We start from the raw sequence: 18,618 nt of genomic DNA on the forward strand, positions 1-18,618 counted from the left end.
TTACACTGTTGCAGCACCTATATTCTCCAATTTGGCAAATCATTCGATTCCCCTTAATCACTTGTGACACGTCTCATAATTAGAGATGCGTGTCAGAGTCTGTGTTATCCGCAGACCCTTGTTCCTCGTGACATTCCATCTGTCTTGCTATATTGCAGTGAGATATCTGCCTCCTGCCCTGTCACTGTGTGTGAGGTCCTAATGAGCTCAGAGCCTTGACAGGCTTTGCCTGGATGTGATTGTGGACTGGCCTGTCAGTCCCTGCTGAGAGGAGCCACGAGACTCAAGCTCGGCGGAGTGTGCCTGGCCTGTCGTAAAATCCCTTTTTTAATTATTTTTTTTTGCATTGTCTGCATAGTAATGGATAATGACAAAGTCCAATTTTCAAAAAGTTTCACTTTCCGAAGTCGATCTCTGAAAACATGATGCACAAAGAAGAGGTTCTTTGCAGGCTATGAAAAGTTACTGGTTGCCAACCGCTCTCTGTGACGTCCTCGTCTGTGACCCTGTCGACCACACACACACACACACACACACACACACACACACACACACACACACACACACACACACACACACACACACACACACACACACACAGACACACACAGCATGGATTCAAACACATATATTAAGGAAATAACCCTTCTCACTTTTTTGTCCTTGTGTATTGTCATCTCTGCTCTCATCCTTTTTATCTTCCCCTCCCTCTGTCTCTCTCTCTGCCCTCTTTCTTTCTACCAGGCTGTGTTTGATGTGGATAAGACAAAAGGCCTGACTCTAATAGAAGTGTGGAAGGGGATCACTCCCGAGGATATCAAGGCATGCACTGGCACAGATTTTGAGGTACGTGATTTAACAGTTTCTCAACCAGTATTTCGTATTTCGTTTTTTCTGACTTTGTGGATATTAACCCGGATCCATTTCTTTCCCCTGGTGTCTTCTAGGTGTCCCCCGATCTGAGGGCCATGCAGCAAATCTAGAGGAGCTTGCATAGTATCTGAGATGTGTTTTTGGTCTGGGTCACTTCACTTATCGACAATTTGGAGAGTTAGCAGCGTAAATAAGCCTACAAACCAAAAAAGGCTTCAGTTCCATGGTGATTGCCATGCAAATATCAACAGAATTCATGGGAGCCAAATTGCATAAATCGTCGATGTGATCTGATCAAACAAACGGTTTGGGATCATTACACTGTTGCCTGTTACACCATCAAGTTATAAACTCTGACTGATTTATATTAACCAAAGTTATGCAATAAATATGTACTTCAAATATTTAATCACATTTACTGTAAGATCAATAAGTTACTATACAATGACAGAGAACTGATATGTAAAAAAACTAAAAAACAAATGGATGCTGTAGGTCAGAGGATTTCTCATTCAGCGAAAAGGGAATTTGTATGTAGTTGTTAATGCGTCCAGTGTAAGATATTGTTTCTCCATTTAGGAGATAAGGTACATGAAGGTATGATAATAATGGCAACCTGATGCATAATGTCTACCTGTCATTTTTTTTTCTGAGGTCTCATATTTGTCAGCTGTTGACTGTTGTTGAGTTGTCATATATTTCAGCCAGAAAACATGAAGCCTTAAGATGTTTGACTCAGGCGTTTGCTGTCCCCCTGCCTTAAAATAAAACACATGTTTGTGTGCTCGGTGGAATTGCATTCCTTCTTTTGTCTGAATCTTATGTCTTGATTTCATTTCCCAAATGATTCAGATCCTCAAATGATTTGCTTCAAATTAGTTGAGATTGATGGCCTCTGACACTCGACAGGTTAGAGCTTTCTATATAGGGATGGTGAGCTTACAGTGACATTCATGATGCGATTTCTCCACTCATGTAAAGAGGCGCTGCTGTTACCTGGGGGGCCATTACATAACTGGAGCATTCCGCCTGTGGGCTTTTGGGTTCAAGGAGATCAACTGGGTCGGATCATCAAGCAGAAAAATGGAAGAAAGTGACAGTGGCTGTTGCCACCGGCTGTTGGTGTTAATCCAGCAGTCGAATCAGAGTTGTACCCTATGAGCCTGTTTCTCATAGTGGTACTGGAATGCACTGAAACATGCACATACTTTTCAGTTATTGCAAAGGGCAACCTGACATTCGCTCGCACCGATTTTCGAGGCACAATAAATGGATATAGCACAGTGAGGTCAAGAGGTCGACAGGTGCTGATGCTATATTGGACACTCGGCTAGCGGCTGTAGTCGATCATGATCACTAATGGGAATTGAAGAGGCCTTGGCAAGTTGAGGCATTTTTTGCACTTACAACGCCACTGAATTAATAATCTTATATGGGCGACTTGTGTAGATTTTAGTTAATCTGTTGCACGCTCGGTAAATTAACGGCTAAAAGAACTAATTGAAAGCTCAAAATTATCATGACATACATTCGCATGATGACTTTGTAAACTTACTATCACAAATGTATCTACTATGATACTTGATAAACAACTAAATGGTAACTTGACAATGTTTGTTTATTTACTGCACATTTTCTGTCTCCGAGATTCAGCGCCGCGAGAGACAATTTGGGGTCGAGTACCTCTCCCAGGTACACTTCGGCATGCTGACGAGGGGAAACCGGGATTGAACCGGCAACCTTCTGGTTAGTGGACGACCAGCTGTACCTCCCGAGTCACAGCCGCCCTCATTTACGATTCTAGGGGCAAGTGTACTCAATGATAACCCAATGAAACTTGTCGTTATCTAAGCCAAGCCCATGTAGCTCCTGGCAGCTGTGTTTGGAGTGAAAGTGATTTTGGATTATTGGGTTATGTTATTATTGATTTATTTTTTTGTCCAGTGGTTTAATATTATCAGCCCTTCCATGCATGCCACTTGCATGGTCAAATATGATTGCACAAACACAACCTGGTGGGAAATGGACAAAACAAAACATTGCCATAGACAGTGACAGAAAATCCCCTTCATCAGAGGACTGCACTGGATTCAGGTCTGAAATGTTTTTTGTGTGTTTTTTGCCCTTTGGGGACTATTAAAGGTCTGTGTGTCATCACAATGCATACGTTGAAAACCATGGAACTTTTTGTATATTCTTCCCTTTTATATTGTTGTGACCTAGATTGTGAATGACTCCTGTTAAAGCCACCGGGCCGATTACCACCATCATCTCTCTAATGAATCACCACTGTGCTGCTTTCAATCATTCACGCGAGCAGGCTCCCAGATCATTTAGGAATTAGACATTCATTATCATTATTCACCTACAAGTTTCTTTTTAGCCAGGAGGCTAATCAAGAGATGGGTGTATGTGTTCTGACCACCATCTAACCCGCTTATGAGAAACAAAAGCAAACATTTTGGGCATAGACGTGTATCTGCGTTGTAAAAAAAAGAATTATTAATGAACCCATTGTAGAACATACACGTGTCCGAATGACAGTGTTGTTATTGTGTAATTATTGGAAATGTGACCACTGAATGTTGTCATATTTGGATCCGTCCAAACGCAGTTTCATAATTGTGCTACCCGCCGATGTGCACTCAGGGGGGGTGTGGGCTGGCTCTCGGTGTGTGTGTGTGTGTGTGTGTGTAGCTGTATGTGTGTGTATGTGTGTGTGTGTGTGTGTGTGTGTAGCTGTACGTGTGTGTGCGCATGTGTGTGTGTGTGTGTGAGTGAGTGAGACAGAGAGAGAGAGAGAGCGAGCGAGCGCGCGCGCGCGCGCGCGCAGTACTCCAGGTTGGCACAGGCGCAGGTCTCGGAGAGCGGACGCAGCGTTGTTCACGGCGGCAGCATGGCCTCGTCTCACGGGAGATGCGACCAGCGGTTCGCAGACTGGATGTCAAGTTTACCGCGGAGCATGCACACGATCCCGCTCACCAACCTGGCGATTCCCGGTAAGTGCAAAATGTTGCCCTGGCTGTGGTGTGAACGAGTGAGGAGGACGTCCGTCTCTCCGCGCGCATCGCGCGTAGGATGGGGAATACGACTTTTTTTGTTTTTGTTTAAACATGTACAACATTCACTAGTTGTAGAAACTGTTGAACTCGTAGAATCTAAAAATGCCCCGTTACTTACTAGAACAAAGGTGTAAGACCTGTTGCGCAACGAGAGAAGTGCCATGTCTTTTTTGACCAGTTCTGCGTCCTCGTGTCTCGATCCGCTGTCCGATGCTTGTTGTGGATTGTGTCCAGATGCTTCTCAATCAAACATTGCAAACGACGACATTGCCCGACGTATAAAAAGGATGAACTGGAGCCCATTTTAAAATAGGACACGAACCACGCTGCTCTGGTTGGTGCAGGACTTTTTGGCGATGGTTCTGGGGTGGTGGCCACTGAGAGTGGGATGGTTTCAGTCTTTGCACCCAGATCATCACTGGGCTTCCGATAGAAAAGGAGTTGGTGGACCTCTAGCCGACCTCCTTGAACTCTGTTCAGTTTGGAAACCCCGGTTGTTAAAGCCCACCACCGGTCTGACTGATGGAATGGCTTATTTGCAGCCAGTTAATTCCATATCTGCCGCCTGGTGATTATCACACCTCCACACATCTTTCATTCTTCATTGTCTTGGATTTCTAGTCCTTTGTGCTTCACCCTCTCCTATTCTTTCTTTCTTTCTTTCTTCCTCTCTTCCCCAGTCTTACCCCCTCTCTCTCTCTCTCTCTCTCTCTCTCTCTCTCTCTCTCTCTCTCTTGCAGTTGAGCTACTAATGTGTTTAGGTTTGGCATGTGGCAATGATGCCATCAGCTCACATGCAGATGGCTTGCTGCTGAATGTCCAGCGAGGCGTGGCACAAATGACCAACACTCCAAATGATGCCCAGCATGATGCGATTCATTATAAAATCAGTCAAATATCAACTGAGAGACTGAAAACAGCTCGGCACGTACTACCTCACGCTTCTTGCTGAATCATGAGACATATGCTGTGTTGCACCACAGTTCATCCACACCAAGACAGCATGGGAACATGCCCTGTCCGATTTAATTAGGTGTCTTTACTTCTTGTTGGCTATAGTTATAGCCTGCAGCTCAGCTGCTCTCAGTCTGTCCTCCAAGTGGATATAGATTCTGTAAACATCCTCTAATTCTTTTCAGTTTCTTTCGCACGTGTGCACACACATTTGGCATAAAGTTTGTCAAGATAAATTCCCTAATCCACAGGATTTGGTGGGAGTCTCGAGCAGCCTCTTTGACTCATCTTGGAACGCAGCATCGCACGCCTTTGTTCAAGCAGGAATGGAACTGGGACAGACAAGAAACGAAAAAGATAACTGTTTCATTTTCCTCCTCTTAGTTGGAGTGATATAATATTAAGAAGGGGAAATAATCAGCTGGCACAGCCTGAATGATTTGGCTATTTGGAGTGCCCCGGCATGTTGGTGGATGTGATCGCATGGAACCGCCCCCGGTGTCTGTGTTGCCAGCATTGCACAGCTGTACTCATTAATACACACGATTTTCTGTGTGATTGCCAATTAGTTTGTTTCAAGGTTTCGCGGGACAGCGAAGACTTGATTTTTATTATGTTTTAATGGCATCTATTTGTCATCATTTAAGTAGTTTTTATGTGTGCCAATGTCCCCAAATCATTTGTTTATTTCAGGAAAATTCTGTATATGACTATACCTGATGCACAATAGCTTATCAAGAAAGCATACATGTTTGACAGATGCTGTATGACCAATAGCATCTACATATGTGCTGTTGCTGTTAACTTTGACTTCTACCTGGCCTGTCTACGGGTGGAAAGTGTTCGAAAGCCAATGCATGGCGCCGATTGACCTTCAAGTCTGTCGTAAACTATATCGTGGTCAGGATGGTGAGATGGTTAGGCCGGTTAATGTACTTTTATTATTATTATTTTTTTTTTTGGTAGTTTGATTGTTTTTCTGCAGGCAATGGAGACAATTATGAAAGATTCATTTTTCAAATGACAAACTCACAAAGGTCGGGGGGTTAATAGGCTCAGGGATATTGCCTCAGTTCATAATTTGGCCTGAGGTGGTGCCACACGAAATAACAGTACCTCCACACAGTATGATTGTCACATACACACATAATAACAATGATAATAATAATAATAATAAACTTAATTCAAATAGCATTTTTTTTACAAAGTGTTTACAAAGTAGGCTTCTTCACCAAAATAAGGACAGACGATTCATAGAGCATTTTAAACAAGTCATGCAAGAGGCAATGGATAAAATCTTAAGGAATAGATACGTGAATTGGCAACAAAAAAAAAAAAAGTCTAAATATGTTTTTGAAAGACTTTTAAAAGAGGACACTGAGGTCGCTTGTGGAGCCCTTACGGTGAAGCTCGACCACCCTGGGTGTGTCTCGCCCCGAGGGGCATGGGCTGAGAGGTTCTGCTATAGGTAAGGTGGCGCTAGGCCATTCAGTGATTTTAAAAAGCAGTCCAATCCAAGAGAAGACGAGAAAATGGTAGATGTTTTTGACTGATGATTTGATTTAGAATTGCATGATTTTCATAGTCTGAGTAAAACCAGCAAATCATTATTCACCCAGAGGAGAGCTGACTTGGATCTGTGATGACAGCTTTGTCTTGAAACAACAAATATGACTATAGACGTTATTGAGAACTCTCATATTTAGGTTCAGATTTAGGACATAAAGGAACATAACTGTTGACTAGTGGGTTGTTTAATTCAGAGTTAAAAGATGATTAATTATAGAATTGTTTATCATGCTGTTGCTCACGACACAGTGCAGTCGCCAAGCACATTGCAATTTGTTTATATTAAAAAATATATATATTTTCATGAGCATAATCCTTATGGTTGTCTGCTGGTAAGAAGCACTTTTGTTTGTGAAATAAGACCATAGACATGACTCAGCATGCGTTACCCACCCTGTCGGGGGTCTACATGTCAGTTGGCCTGAGCCGGTTCAAGCTGGCATGCATGGGATGAACAGGAGAGCAGATTACAGGTGGGAGATTAAAGTTGGAGCTCAAAAAGGGAGAGGAGGAGGAGAGAAAGAGAGAGGGAGTAGTTTCCATTTTCCTGTCCCCAAGCTGATCAGTGGGGGACATGGTGGGCTGTTTTTCTGTGACTATTGTCAGATGTGCTGGTTGAGAGGCTGGAGACTGCTTGGCTGTGCATTCGCCCGACCGACGTGGTCATCAAAGGTGCACTTCCAGAGGTTCTGTGAATCTGTGCCACTGTGGTTATGTCACCGTGAAACAGGCTTAACGGGAGGGAAGGATATGACTCTCAGAATTCCATTGCCATAGTGATTAAATTAGATTTTTCAGTATTTTTTGGAGTGTGCACTGACAGGCATGAGCATATATATATCTGTCCTGCTGGTGGGCACGGTGACTAAATATAAATCTAGATGTCTAAAAGTCTGAGCAGCTAATATTAATTTGCCATGCTTTGGTTTTTAACAGGCCAAACTATTTACATTCACTCTCTGGATGACAGATTCAAGTGATCAAATAATCAACCCCAATCCTTCATTCTGGCTTTAAAAAGCTGCATGAATCACATTGTTGCCACCAGACGGCCGAAGATTAATTATATGTTTACCCCTTTCCCATTAAATAGAGTTTATTGTTAATATAAACACATATTTATCAGCTGTAAAACCTGGTTCAGTATCAAGTGATACAAAGTAGATTTTCAAGTCGCTGTTATCTTTTTTAAATTTCATATTAAGATGAAAAACTTGTCATTTAGCATTGATATCATTTGGCCAAGGTTCGATTGGCACAGGCCTAGCGACCAAAATGTTTCCGTATTACTTTAAATATGATACCAAAAACTATTTGATACTTTGAAATTGACATGAACAGTAATTACCTTTCGTTTGACTTCATTCAAAGCAGGACAACTATTGGATTGGATAAGCGACTCTACCTCAGAGATACCACCGTTTCCTCATTCAATCAACGTGTCAAATTTGCATGAGAGCGATATGTATGTTTAGCCTCTCTTAAGGCCGACTGTCACAGCTCAAAGCTTTACCAGAGGTAAGAAATGAATAACAAACCTTTGGCCCCCGGGACCGAGTCAAAGCAATTGTATTAAATTCAGATGACCTCGCAGGAAATAAAAACAAATCCCCTGCAGAAGAGGCATCTTCTGTCCAGCCGCCTTCCTTCGGGTTGAGAATATTCTCTTAGTCTTAGTATTATAGCAGTAAATCTCTCCATCAGTCCCCTGAATAGATTCCTCTACTGCCTCTTAAGTGCCTGAACAATGAGAACGAATGGTGTCAGATGCCAGGATAAACTCTGGCAGTGCAGCGAGATGTGAAGGTCAGGGAAATCACCCAGTTAAAAGCAATTGAAAAAAACGGAGAAAGCAAAATTCAAAACAAACAAAGGGAGAAGAAAATGGATTGAACGAGGGAGAAACAACGAGAGAGAGAGAGAGAGAGAAACACTTTGGTTTGACCACAGACGTTGTGTTCTGGAGAAATTGTGGGCGCATTGTCGCTCATTAAAGATGGGAAAGAGTAGCAAGGCTTTCCATTTCCTTCTCTTCCTCTCCTCTCCTATCTCAATTGTCTGCTATCGTTCAGCCAAAATGACTCTGGTAACACAGGTCACTTTTCTAAAATAACGGTTATTACCCACATCTGCTGTCATCATCATCATCATCATCATCATCATCTTAATCATCTTAATCATCATCATCATCATCATCATCATCATCATCATCATGAAGTGAATTGTGTCCGCTTGTTCTTGTTGTATCTCATTCTCTCTCCTTCCACTTCCTTCCAACTGTCCTTCGTCCCTGAAGAACATTGGCTTCTTTCCTCTTCTATCTGACGTGTGATTAAGTGACCAATGTGAGGGGAGAGCACGGACATACATAGAGGAGTTTAAGTAGACAGAAATAAAATTGGGAATGTCTCAATTAGGAGACCCGATTATTTTGTCGCCGCGGTTTTGTCTGAGCATTGGACACAGTTCAGACATCAAAAGTTAAAACGTTTCATTGCATCTCCAAATTACTCCTGAGAAGTGGCACAGCTTTAAGGTGGAGCAAATAATAAACGATGCGAAGCTCAGGTACGGAAACGTGATTGTGTTGAACCGCAGTTGCCTCAACGTCTCACAGATGTCGTGCACACTTGGCAAAATGTTTGGCCCTTCAGGGCGCACAACGTCTCATTTCTTCCTGTGAGATTCTCTCTCTGCAGAATGGCATAATGCACAGGCCCTTTGTCATGCATATTCAATATGGACAATGCTTGTTAGCACAAACAAGTTTAATTAGTTTGCCTTAGGTGTTTAGCTTTTCAAGACCGGATAACACGGTCAGAGTGGATAGATGATTCAAATAATAAATATCTCAGGAACGTCATCGCTATTTAAGGTGTATGTACAGATGTTGTAGAGCTTGACCGTGTTACAATTGTGTGATAATTCCGATGCCAAAGAGAAATTGTTCTCTGCAAAAAAGGCAGAGCCAGCGTTTGCGCTTGGCTATGGTCATTCTGTAACTGTCACCGTGACCCTGCTGATACGGCTCAGCCAGTAGCGATGCTGCGTGTTGCCTCGCCCCAGGATTCAGGTGTCTGGCCTGCTTATGGTCATTCTGTGGGCCGACTGTGAAGACATGCGCCTGGAGTATAGATGGCTGAAGGTCAACTCGGTGTCTGCGTGCGTGTTGGTTTGAGGAGGGTTGTGTGTAAGGGCACGTGATGAAGAGACAAAAAAAAAAGAGGGTGAGAAATTGATTGCAGTGATGAGAGCAGGAGGTGGATAGCAGAATTACTGTCGGCCTAATTTGCAACACACACACACACACACACACACACACACACACACACACACACACACACACACACACACAAATGGGCATGGTTGGATGCACAACCTCCAGCCCTAACTAAGAGAATTCACCTTCACCAAGCAGTGCACCGGTATAGGGAAAAGCTTGTACAACTGATCCAGTGTTATTGCAGTTAAACCGAAGCACAATGATTCACACTACTTATGAGCAGATCGTTCTGTCTGTCCATCCAGATTCTGTTTTATCTGCTGAGATCTGTATATCTGAGATGTCTGCTGTTAAAGAGGGCAGTCAATAAAACAAATTTGTGATGCTCATGGCACCAATACATGTGTATATATATATATATATATCAAATTTAACAACATATCGTTCCACAAACAGTTTCAGTTCCTAAGTGTAATCCATAGAACCGTTTTCACCTACACTTCTTTCTTTTATGATTTATAGATGATGATGGACAGCTGGCGTACTTGCAATTTGATGGCACATTTGCTTGTTGTACATTTCAATTCAAGTAGTTTTAGCCACTCTATCTGTTACTTACCAATGCATCAGGGGCAACTGCCGATTGATATCTTCTTCTTTGCCCAGAGCACAATTGAGGATTGCTGTTGGGGCAGTGGAAAAATGAGCCAAGACGTTTGTGGGGAGTTTTCTTACGTTTTTCTGTCGAGTTTAACTACTGTGGCGTCCAGAGGGGCGTGGCTAACGGACGCTGGGACTTCCGCCCGAGGATTCCTGGGCATTTATGAAGTTTTACATGTAGTTTTGAGTTTATTCTATATTATGTGTTCTAATCGTTGTTCTATAATGTTCTAAATCTTCTCTGTGTTTCACCATGGGTGAAAAGGGTGGTTGGGCTTATCGCAACCCCCCCTCCGAGTGTTGAGGAGGGTGACTTAAAAGTAGCTCAACCTCGCATTATGAGCACATTTCTACACACAGGTAGAAACCACTACATAAGCCGTATAAGAAAAACTTTTAATAATAAGCACAGCTCTGTTTTTCTCTGGGACTTGTGTTCTGCTTGTGAAATGTGATGGATGAAATCCATGTGTGTGTGCACAGACTTCCAGTACTTCTTTTCAAGTGGTCAAAAGTAGAGTTCAAGACTTATGACCATGGAAACTGTTAGTCACACATCTGTGTTGTTGCCATGGCACCAGGCATTTTTTCCATTACTGACCCCTCTCTTACAGCCTGGTCCCACCACAGACCAAAAAACGCATGCTGCCTTCGATTCCAGTGAGCAGATTCATGTTTGTGTCCTTTCCAGGCTCCCATGATTCCTTCAGTTTCTACATCGACGAGGCATCTCCAGTGGGCCCCGAGCAGCCTGAGACGGTGCAGAACTTTGTCTCTGTTTTTGGCACGGTGGCCAAGAAGCTTATGAGGAAGTGGTTAGCTACGCAGACGATGAACTTCACAACCCAACTGGAGGCTGGGATCCGTTTCTTTGACCTGCGCATCTCCACCAAGCCCCGAGACCCCGACAATGAGCTGTTCTTCGCCCACGGGCTCTTCAGTGCCACGGTCAGAACGGAGCGTAGAGTTTTGGTGGTCTTTGATGGGATGAATATTTATCAATGCTTGTGGTTGCTAAGTGATGTCAGTACATTTCTGTGTACTTCTGCGTGAGTGAAGTGTGAGAGCATAATCATGCAAGGCCCTTCAGGGATTTTGAGTACATAACAGTTGTGTGTGTGCCTGCGCCTTAATGTCATATTATTCTGTCATTAACGAAATTATTATGCGCTTATTGTTCATATTTGTGTTTTTTTTTTAGGTCAGAGAAGGTCTCGAGCAGATCAGCAGTTTCCTGTCAGCTCATGCCAGAGAGGTCGTGTTCCTGGACTTTAACCACTTCTATGGCGTGCAGAACCTGCACCATGAAAAACTGGTGGCCATGTTAAAGGAGATTTTTGGAGAGAAACTGTGCCCAGTTGTTTTTGCTCAGGAGGTACTTTCAAATTGAATACGTCGTAACACTTACCAGGATGTAGGATTGAATGCAATGAAATGCCCGAGAAGCTGGTCTCAAACATTGACTGTATGTCAGATGCGTCTTCACCTTGACAACTATTGATTGAAGACGAGAGCAACTGCAGCAACTGAGATGGAATAGGCTAAAACCAAGGAAGTATCCAAGAAAACTCTCTGATGCTCAGATAAAAAACAAACTCGCTGTTCAGAGGAAGGATTACAGTCTAAATGAAAAGCCTTGTAGGGGCAATGCATAACCTGCCGCACACGTGTTAGTGTCTTGTGCCGCTTCTCCATTGTAGAGCTGTGTGCAGCTCTCAGTGCCCATCTCCCCCTCTCTCTCTCTCTCTCTCTCTCTCACTCTCTCTGTCTCTCTCTCTCTCTCTCTCACTCTCTCTGTCTCTCTCTCTCTCTCTCTCTCTCTCTCTCTCTCTCACTCTCTCTCTCACTCTCTCTCTCTCTCTCTCTCTCACTCTCTCTTTCTCCCTCTCTCTCTCTCTCTCTCTCTCCCTCTCTCTCTCTCTCTCTCTCTCTCCCTCCCTCTCTCTCTCTCTCTCTCTCTCTCTCACTCTCTCTTTCTCCCTCTCTCTCTCTCTCTCACAAACACATTGACTGAAAATCTGTCCCTGTGTTTTTTTGTACACGCACAAAAAGTGGATGTATTAAACAAAACTCAGACAATTTATATAATTTATATCAGAGCTGAGTATTGAACTGCCGGGAAATTTTACCCACTTACTTCTAATTGCTTCCATTCAAATACACACAGCGCTTGCTGTGTAACTACCGGGTTCACCTCGGCAACCGGTGTCACTCATATATATACTGTGCGAAACTCTTTTGTCACCTCCCACCATGCCCTCCGCATCCTCCTCCTCCTCCACTGAACATCACACTTCTCCCTCCATCCCCCAGGTGTCTCTGCAGTATCTGTGGGAGAAGGAGTATCAGGTACTGGTCTTCTATCACCACCCCATGGCCCTGGAGGTGCCCTTCCTGTGGCCAGGCCAGATGATGCCCTCTCCCTGGGCCAACACCACTGACCCAGAGAAGCTGGTTCAGTTTCTGCAGGCTTCTGTCACTGACCGCAGGTCAGCAGCTGCTTTATTCATTTCATTGTGGGCACCTAGAATCCCCTATAGAATAAATGAGTCCCAATGTAATGTGATGTTTGAAAGGCTTCAAAAAGTAGACTGTCATCACCTTTATTTTCTGTTTAATAGATTTACAAATTAATCTTCCAATGTGATGTGTCATGCTATCATCATGATTTTGATTTACTGTCATTATATTTTGCTCAGATGGCGTAGCTAATAGTTTCATTAGTTTACTGCTACACTTAGGAGAGTGGGGTATTTAGAGATTAAGTTCACAATGATCACAATCTTTTGGCTCTGTGACACACGCTAAAATAATTCCTTCCTCACTCAAAAGGCTAAAACATTCAAAGTAAAAACAATATGAATTTTCTGTGAAGGAACATTCACACATGCATCTTAAGGAAATTACCAACAGTAACGGGGAAGAGTTTCAGCAAAACTTGGCATAAATTTGCATGTGAAATGATTGTGTCTGTGATTTATTTTTTCTGGCAGACAAAGTGTTTTTGTTTTGTTGTGGGCACTTAAAGTAATCACCTCTGAAGTAAAGTAAAATGTATTTATATATGTGGCACCTCTCTGCAGCTGATGACATAAGGCGCTTTACATAAAAAGACAAAATGCAAAAGAAAAAAACAATTAACAATAACAAAAAAAAAATCATAAATGCTTGATGTGTCTCTCGCAGGAGGAAGGGGACGTTCTTCGTCTCCCAGGTGGTTCTGACACCGAAGGCCAGCACTGTGATGAAGGGTGTGGCTAGTGGACTGAGGGAGACGATCACAGAAAGGTGTGAGCGCCTCTTTATGGATGTGTTTGTGTGTGTGACAGGGAGACAGAAATAATAAGCAAAAGGTTTTTATGTTCACATTCAGCATAACGGCGAAATTGGATAAGAGGCACCAAATGGTGGCACACAATATTCAACATATACACACACACTGTGAGTTATAGTATCCCCTCAGGCACCAGAGGCCACACACACGCACACACACACACACACACACACACACACACACACACACACTCAAACAAACAATGTGAGTCATTGTGGTATTTTGTATCTAAATCCAGAGGCATGTTGGTTTCTACAGGTATCCCCAGGGATTTGACACTGACCTCATTCAAGTTTTTTTTTTTCACAGCTGCCACAAACCCGAGGCAATGCTTCTCATCTTTCTCCTCCATCGTTCTGTATCTCCCCCTTCTGGGTTACTCTGGAGGAATTTGTTTTCCCACATTCACCCCTTAGCTTTGTCTGTATTTCACCAGTTTGTCTAAAAGCCTGAGCAGCAAAACCATGAATTTTCCTGGCATGACTTATTCATTTGATAACTCCACCATCAGTCCTGCTAAACAGGCGACTGGTCACCTAGATGGAGACATGCTTCAAAATGACATCCATTCATTTTGGCCACGCAGACTGCCGGTGTAGGACTCCATAGGAGAAGAAGGCGAGCACGAGGAGGAGGCGGCGACTCGTCGAGTTTTGTCATGCAGAAAGATGGGCGAGACATCTGCAGGAGTAACACCCTCCCCTTGTGCTCCACTGGTGAACTCGTGTCCAGCGAGTGTTCAGAGTGTCATCCTCCCTGCTGGCTTCTGGCTTGCAGACATCCCATGCTGCGTCGCACTGGTCCTTAATCATAGCGTGCCCTTCTCTGTCATAAACCGACCAACCCCGAATCGGCCCCTCTCCCGTCCTTCCCTCTTTCTTACGTGACTTTATTTCCCCCTCTCGCTCCTCCACCCTAACGTGTGTGTGTGTGTGTGTGTGTGTGTGTGTGTGTTTCTGTGCCGTAGGGCCTTACCTGGCATGATGCAGTGGATCAGATCGCAAAGACCCGGCGAGAGCGGCATCAACATCATCACAGCTGACTTTGTGGAGCTCGGCGAATTCATCAGCGCCGTCATCACCCTCAACTATCACCTGGACGAAGAAGACGACGACGATGCCACCTGAGAGCCTGCAGGGGGGGTCAGAGAGCATGGCCACCGCCCCTGATGCCAGTGGCTGGATCTGTGTTCTCCTGTTCTCTTTGGCATTTATTCCAAGAGGGGCGCCTCGCGGCTCCTTTCACTTTATTTAGGGCTATAGAGATCGAATGGTGAAAAGGAGTAAGACAGGTTGGGATTAGCGGAAACAGCACTGGTGTTTGGTTTGGGCACCAAGAGAATGAGATTCTGCTTGGTTCCTATTTTTGGGGGGGGGGGATCATTCTTTGTTTCCTGTGCTGTAAAAAGAATTCTGGTCTAACGCACTGTTTCTAAGCTCACCGCTTCATCAAGGGTAGATTCCTCGGAGCATATCATCTTTCTGCTAAATGTATTGGTAAATCGGTCTTGATATTCTAGTGACAGTGACAGTTGTTTCTACGGTTGCTTTACATGAGTCTGTGTAACTTGAACCACTTAAATTGTAGGTTGGTGTAAGTAGCTAGAAGTTGTTTGTAATTTTTTTTTAAACAATGTCTAAGAAGCCTTTTCACCTCTTTCTTTGCGAACATTAAGCGTCACTCCTAAAAACAGCGTCAGCTTCACTAAGAAGTGTTATTATAATTTGTTTACTCAACGCACAGCCAAGACATTAACAATTTTTTCATTTTTTCCATCCTTTCTGAAACGGTAAATTTCTCATTGGGTTTTGTACCAGTAATAGTTTCCAATGAAGTCACTTTGCAGCCTCGCCATTGATCAGACTCCTGTGCACACTCTGGTTAACCGATTCCCTCTTCTTGCTCCAAACCAGTGCCGAAAAAAAATTCAACAATCACATTACATCTAACTAATCTTGTTTGCTTCTCAATTACACAATAACTACAATTAAAAGCGTCGGTTGTTGCCACAAGCTACAGAGTTGTAGAAAAAATGTTACTAGTCATTCCGGGAACACTTTATGAAGATAGTCAACCTACAGAGAGTATTTGCAACATTTCAACAGTTTTGAAGTTGAGATTCATCAGGTCAGCTGTTTGGCGAATTCTTACTCTGATTCGAACCATTAAAATGGTCTCCTAATTGTTGGTTGAATATTTGCGTATACATTGTTGAACATAAGGCGTAAACTCTCCGTAGAAGAACGATCCAAATGAAGTCTAAAGGACAGGTAGGATCTGTCAAACTTTTTGAATTTTGAGGTGGGCGCTGAGTCGTGACAGTCAAGTACTAAAATACTGTACGTTTGGATATGAGAACGTATCCACCGTCTCTGATTCCCCTGCTGAATCCTTGTGCCCTTTGTATATCTGTCTGTACTTGCTGCTGTAGCGCAGTGTACTGTGTGAGTCACCACGAGATGCATCACAGTGTCGTGTCTTTCACAAAAAACGGTGTAAGTTGCTCAACACCCCACTCAGCAATCCATAACTTCAAGTCAGAGAAGGTTAAACATCATAATTCAGAGACAGCAGGTCTCAATATGTCATAAATGGATTCACACTTCACAAATAATACAGTAAATGTTTAGTTAGGGTCTTTTGCCGTAGCTCTTTGTCGTCTACTTTATTAGGTGTTTCATGTTTATTAATGTTTGTAAACCCCTGGATTTCTGCTGTACAGTATCAATACTGGTGCAATACACTAGTACGCACCCCCTTTTTTAATGTACATTTAATGCATTCATTTCTTTACCCTGCAATGTCTTCCAACAATATGGAAAAGTACATTGAAATGACACTGAGAAAGTCATTGGAAATATTTTTTTTGACACATTATGCATTAAAAAACAATTTGCATAGTTGTCAAACATCCACACACACCTTATGATCAACGTGGGATTATTTTGCAGAGAATGTATTCTGTAAGGGCATTGTTGTCTAGTCCGGTAATGGGAAGTCCAAAAAATGGGAAACTCAACTCTTTGGATTCGTGAATGTACGCGTCTTGTGAGTAACTGTGCCATTTGTATTTCTAGTCTGATGTGACTGAGCGACTGAGCGTCAGCAGGAAAGTCATGTTTGTATCATATGCTTCAATGTGAAAATTAGTTCAAACCTTACTTCTTTGACTTCAGTCTGGTTTCATGTTGAGATGTTTTATATTGTGGAAACTTTGTACATACTGTAATTGCAAATAGTATACTGCCGGAAAATTGTAAATTATTAAATTATTGTGAAGAGTCATTGACAACAATTTCTTAACTTATAGCTTGACTGAGCTTTCATACTGCTTCTTGTTTTCATATTCCTTTGGTAATTCAATTTTGTGCATGGACCAGAAACGTATTCATGTACCTGGCAAAGGTCGTTGCGGTTTGCATAACTTCTGTTATTTCATGTACATTGTTCTTGAGAGCATATAGGTGCATATCGGCTGGAAAGGTTTTGACCCTTTAAAAACAAACCTTCAGATAAATTTTGTTTTCAAATGTTGCACTTGCTACTCAATACGGATCAAGAGTGAACCCACACAGATGACCAGCCTGGTTAAGGCTTGCAAATTGTGTTGTAAGGACATTTGTGTCTTCTCTGTTCTAAACTGTTGTTGTTGCCTTTATGTTCTGGTGTGAAAAGAGTCAAATTTGCTGTTGTAAAACTCGAACACCTTCGATCCAATGACAGTGACTCTGTTCTAAGTGGAAAATGGCCAAACAAATAAAGCTTCTATGCGTAACTCGTGATTAACTGAAGTATCATTTCCTGACCAGTTTCTGACTAATGGAGTGGTGATTGGTTGCTTGACTTGGGCAAAAAAGTCATAATAATGAAATTATAATTAAATTCAATCAGCAAATGACAGCACTCTGAAACTAAGTCAAACCATCGCTTTTTAACTAACATACCAGTGTTTTATTCACCGTCTGTGCAGAGTAGCATCCCAAAATCATCCAGTTTCCACGGTGATGTGGATGGAGAGTGGGTGTGCAGCGGCACCTTGGGTGACCTTGCTGAGAGAATGTTTTGTAATTCAGCATCTGCCTCACTGCAGCCAGGTGTTTCTCACCAAGTGGAAACAGAAGTAACCCCGATGTTGAGTGGATGACTGTGTGTGTTTTTGTGTGTGTGTGTGTGTGTGTGTGTGTGCGTGTGTGTGCGTGTGCTTCTTTTTGCCTCTTTGAGGTCTTTAATTGTGAAGAAACAAAAATAAAAACGTGTGTTTTGGTGCATTATTCTGACCTTCTGTCATGCATGCAATGTTCACATGAAGCTTTTTTTGGAAATCAACCACTGAATCTAATGATCAAGCACTCCTATAAATGCAATTTTTCTACACTTACACTTAACACAGATTAATTAAGTGAGCAAAGACTGGATGACTTCATTTGCACATTTTAACAATGGAAAGAAACAGGCACAACACGTGTAGTGTTTCTATGTAGATGAGTGAGGATTCTTCAAATGATCTCGTCTTGTGGCTGTTACTTGGTGTCTGTGGAATATTGATGGACTAATGGACCGGAGGTAATTAATGACGCGTTACGAGGAAAAGTGAGATAAAAAATCACGGATATCTCCTGGGATTTTTTTTTTTTTTTGTCTTCTAGCCGGAGAAATGAGAAAATGCAAATGCACTGTTATTGTGTTCGCAAGAGTGTGAGAACGTTTGTATCTGTCTGTTGTCCTCATGCACACACACACACACACACACGCACACACACACACACACACGCACACACACACACACACACACACACACACACACTCACAGGCAAACGCAAACATGAGGAGGAGGTGGAGGTGTGGGAGGCAGAGATGGATGATGGCATTCAGACAGTTTAAAGAAGAGCAGCAGCAAGTTTGGAGAGGGAGGAGGAGAGAGAGTAATTTCAAGAGCCACTACT

General features: G+C 42.9%; 2 protein-coding genes across 2 annotated transcripts in view; both read left to right on the forward strand.

Annotated features, from left to right (window-relative positions):
• oxct1a (3-oxoacid CoA transferase 1a) overlaps nt 1–1,664 on the forward strand; it is a 33,205-nt gene extending 31,541 nt beyond the window's left edge. Inside the window, exons 16-17 of the mRNA XM_035638995.2 lie at nt 745–846; nt 948–1,664. Of these exons, the coding sequence (XP_035494888.2) occupies nt 745–846; nt 948–983 (138 nt within the window). The 3' untranslated portion in view covers nt 984–1,664. The remainder of the gene's footprint in view (nt 1–744; nt 847–947) is intronic.
• Nucleotides 1,665–3,676: 2,012 nt separating this feature from the next.
• On the forward strand, nt 3,677–17,457 carry plcxd3 (phosphatidylinositol-specific phospholipase C, X domain containing 3). Its single transcript, XM_035640971.2, has 6 exons — nt 3,677–3,872; nt 11,033–11,289; nt 11,543–11,716; nt 12,655–12,830; nt 13,528–13,629; nt 14,643–17,457. The coding sequence occupies exons 1-6, from the start codon at nt 3,770–3,772 to the stop codon at nt 14,800–14,802; spliced, it is 972 nt and encodes a 323-aa protein (XP_035496864.1). The 5' UTR covers nt 3,677–3,769; the 3' UTR covers nt 14,803–17,457.
• Nucleotides 17,458–18,618: the final 1,161 nt, after the last annotated feature.

The sequence above is a fragment of the Scophthalmus maximus genome, chromosome 19 (genome assembly GCF_022379125.1).
Source record: "Scophthalmus maximus strain ysfricsl-2021 chromosome 19, ASM2237912v1, whole genome shotgun sequence".
Classification (NCBI taxonomy): Eukaryota; Metazoa; Chordata; class Actinopteri; order Pleuronectiformes; family Scophthalmidae; genus Scophthalmus; species Scophthalmus maximus.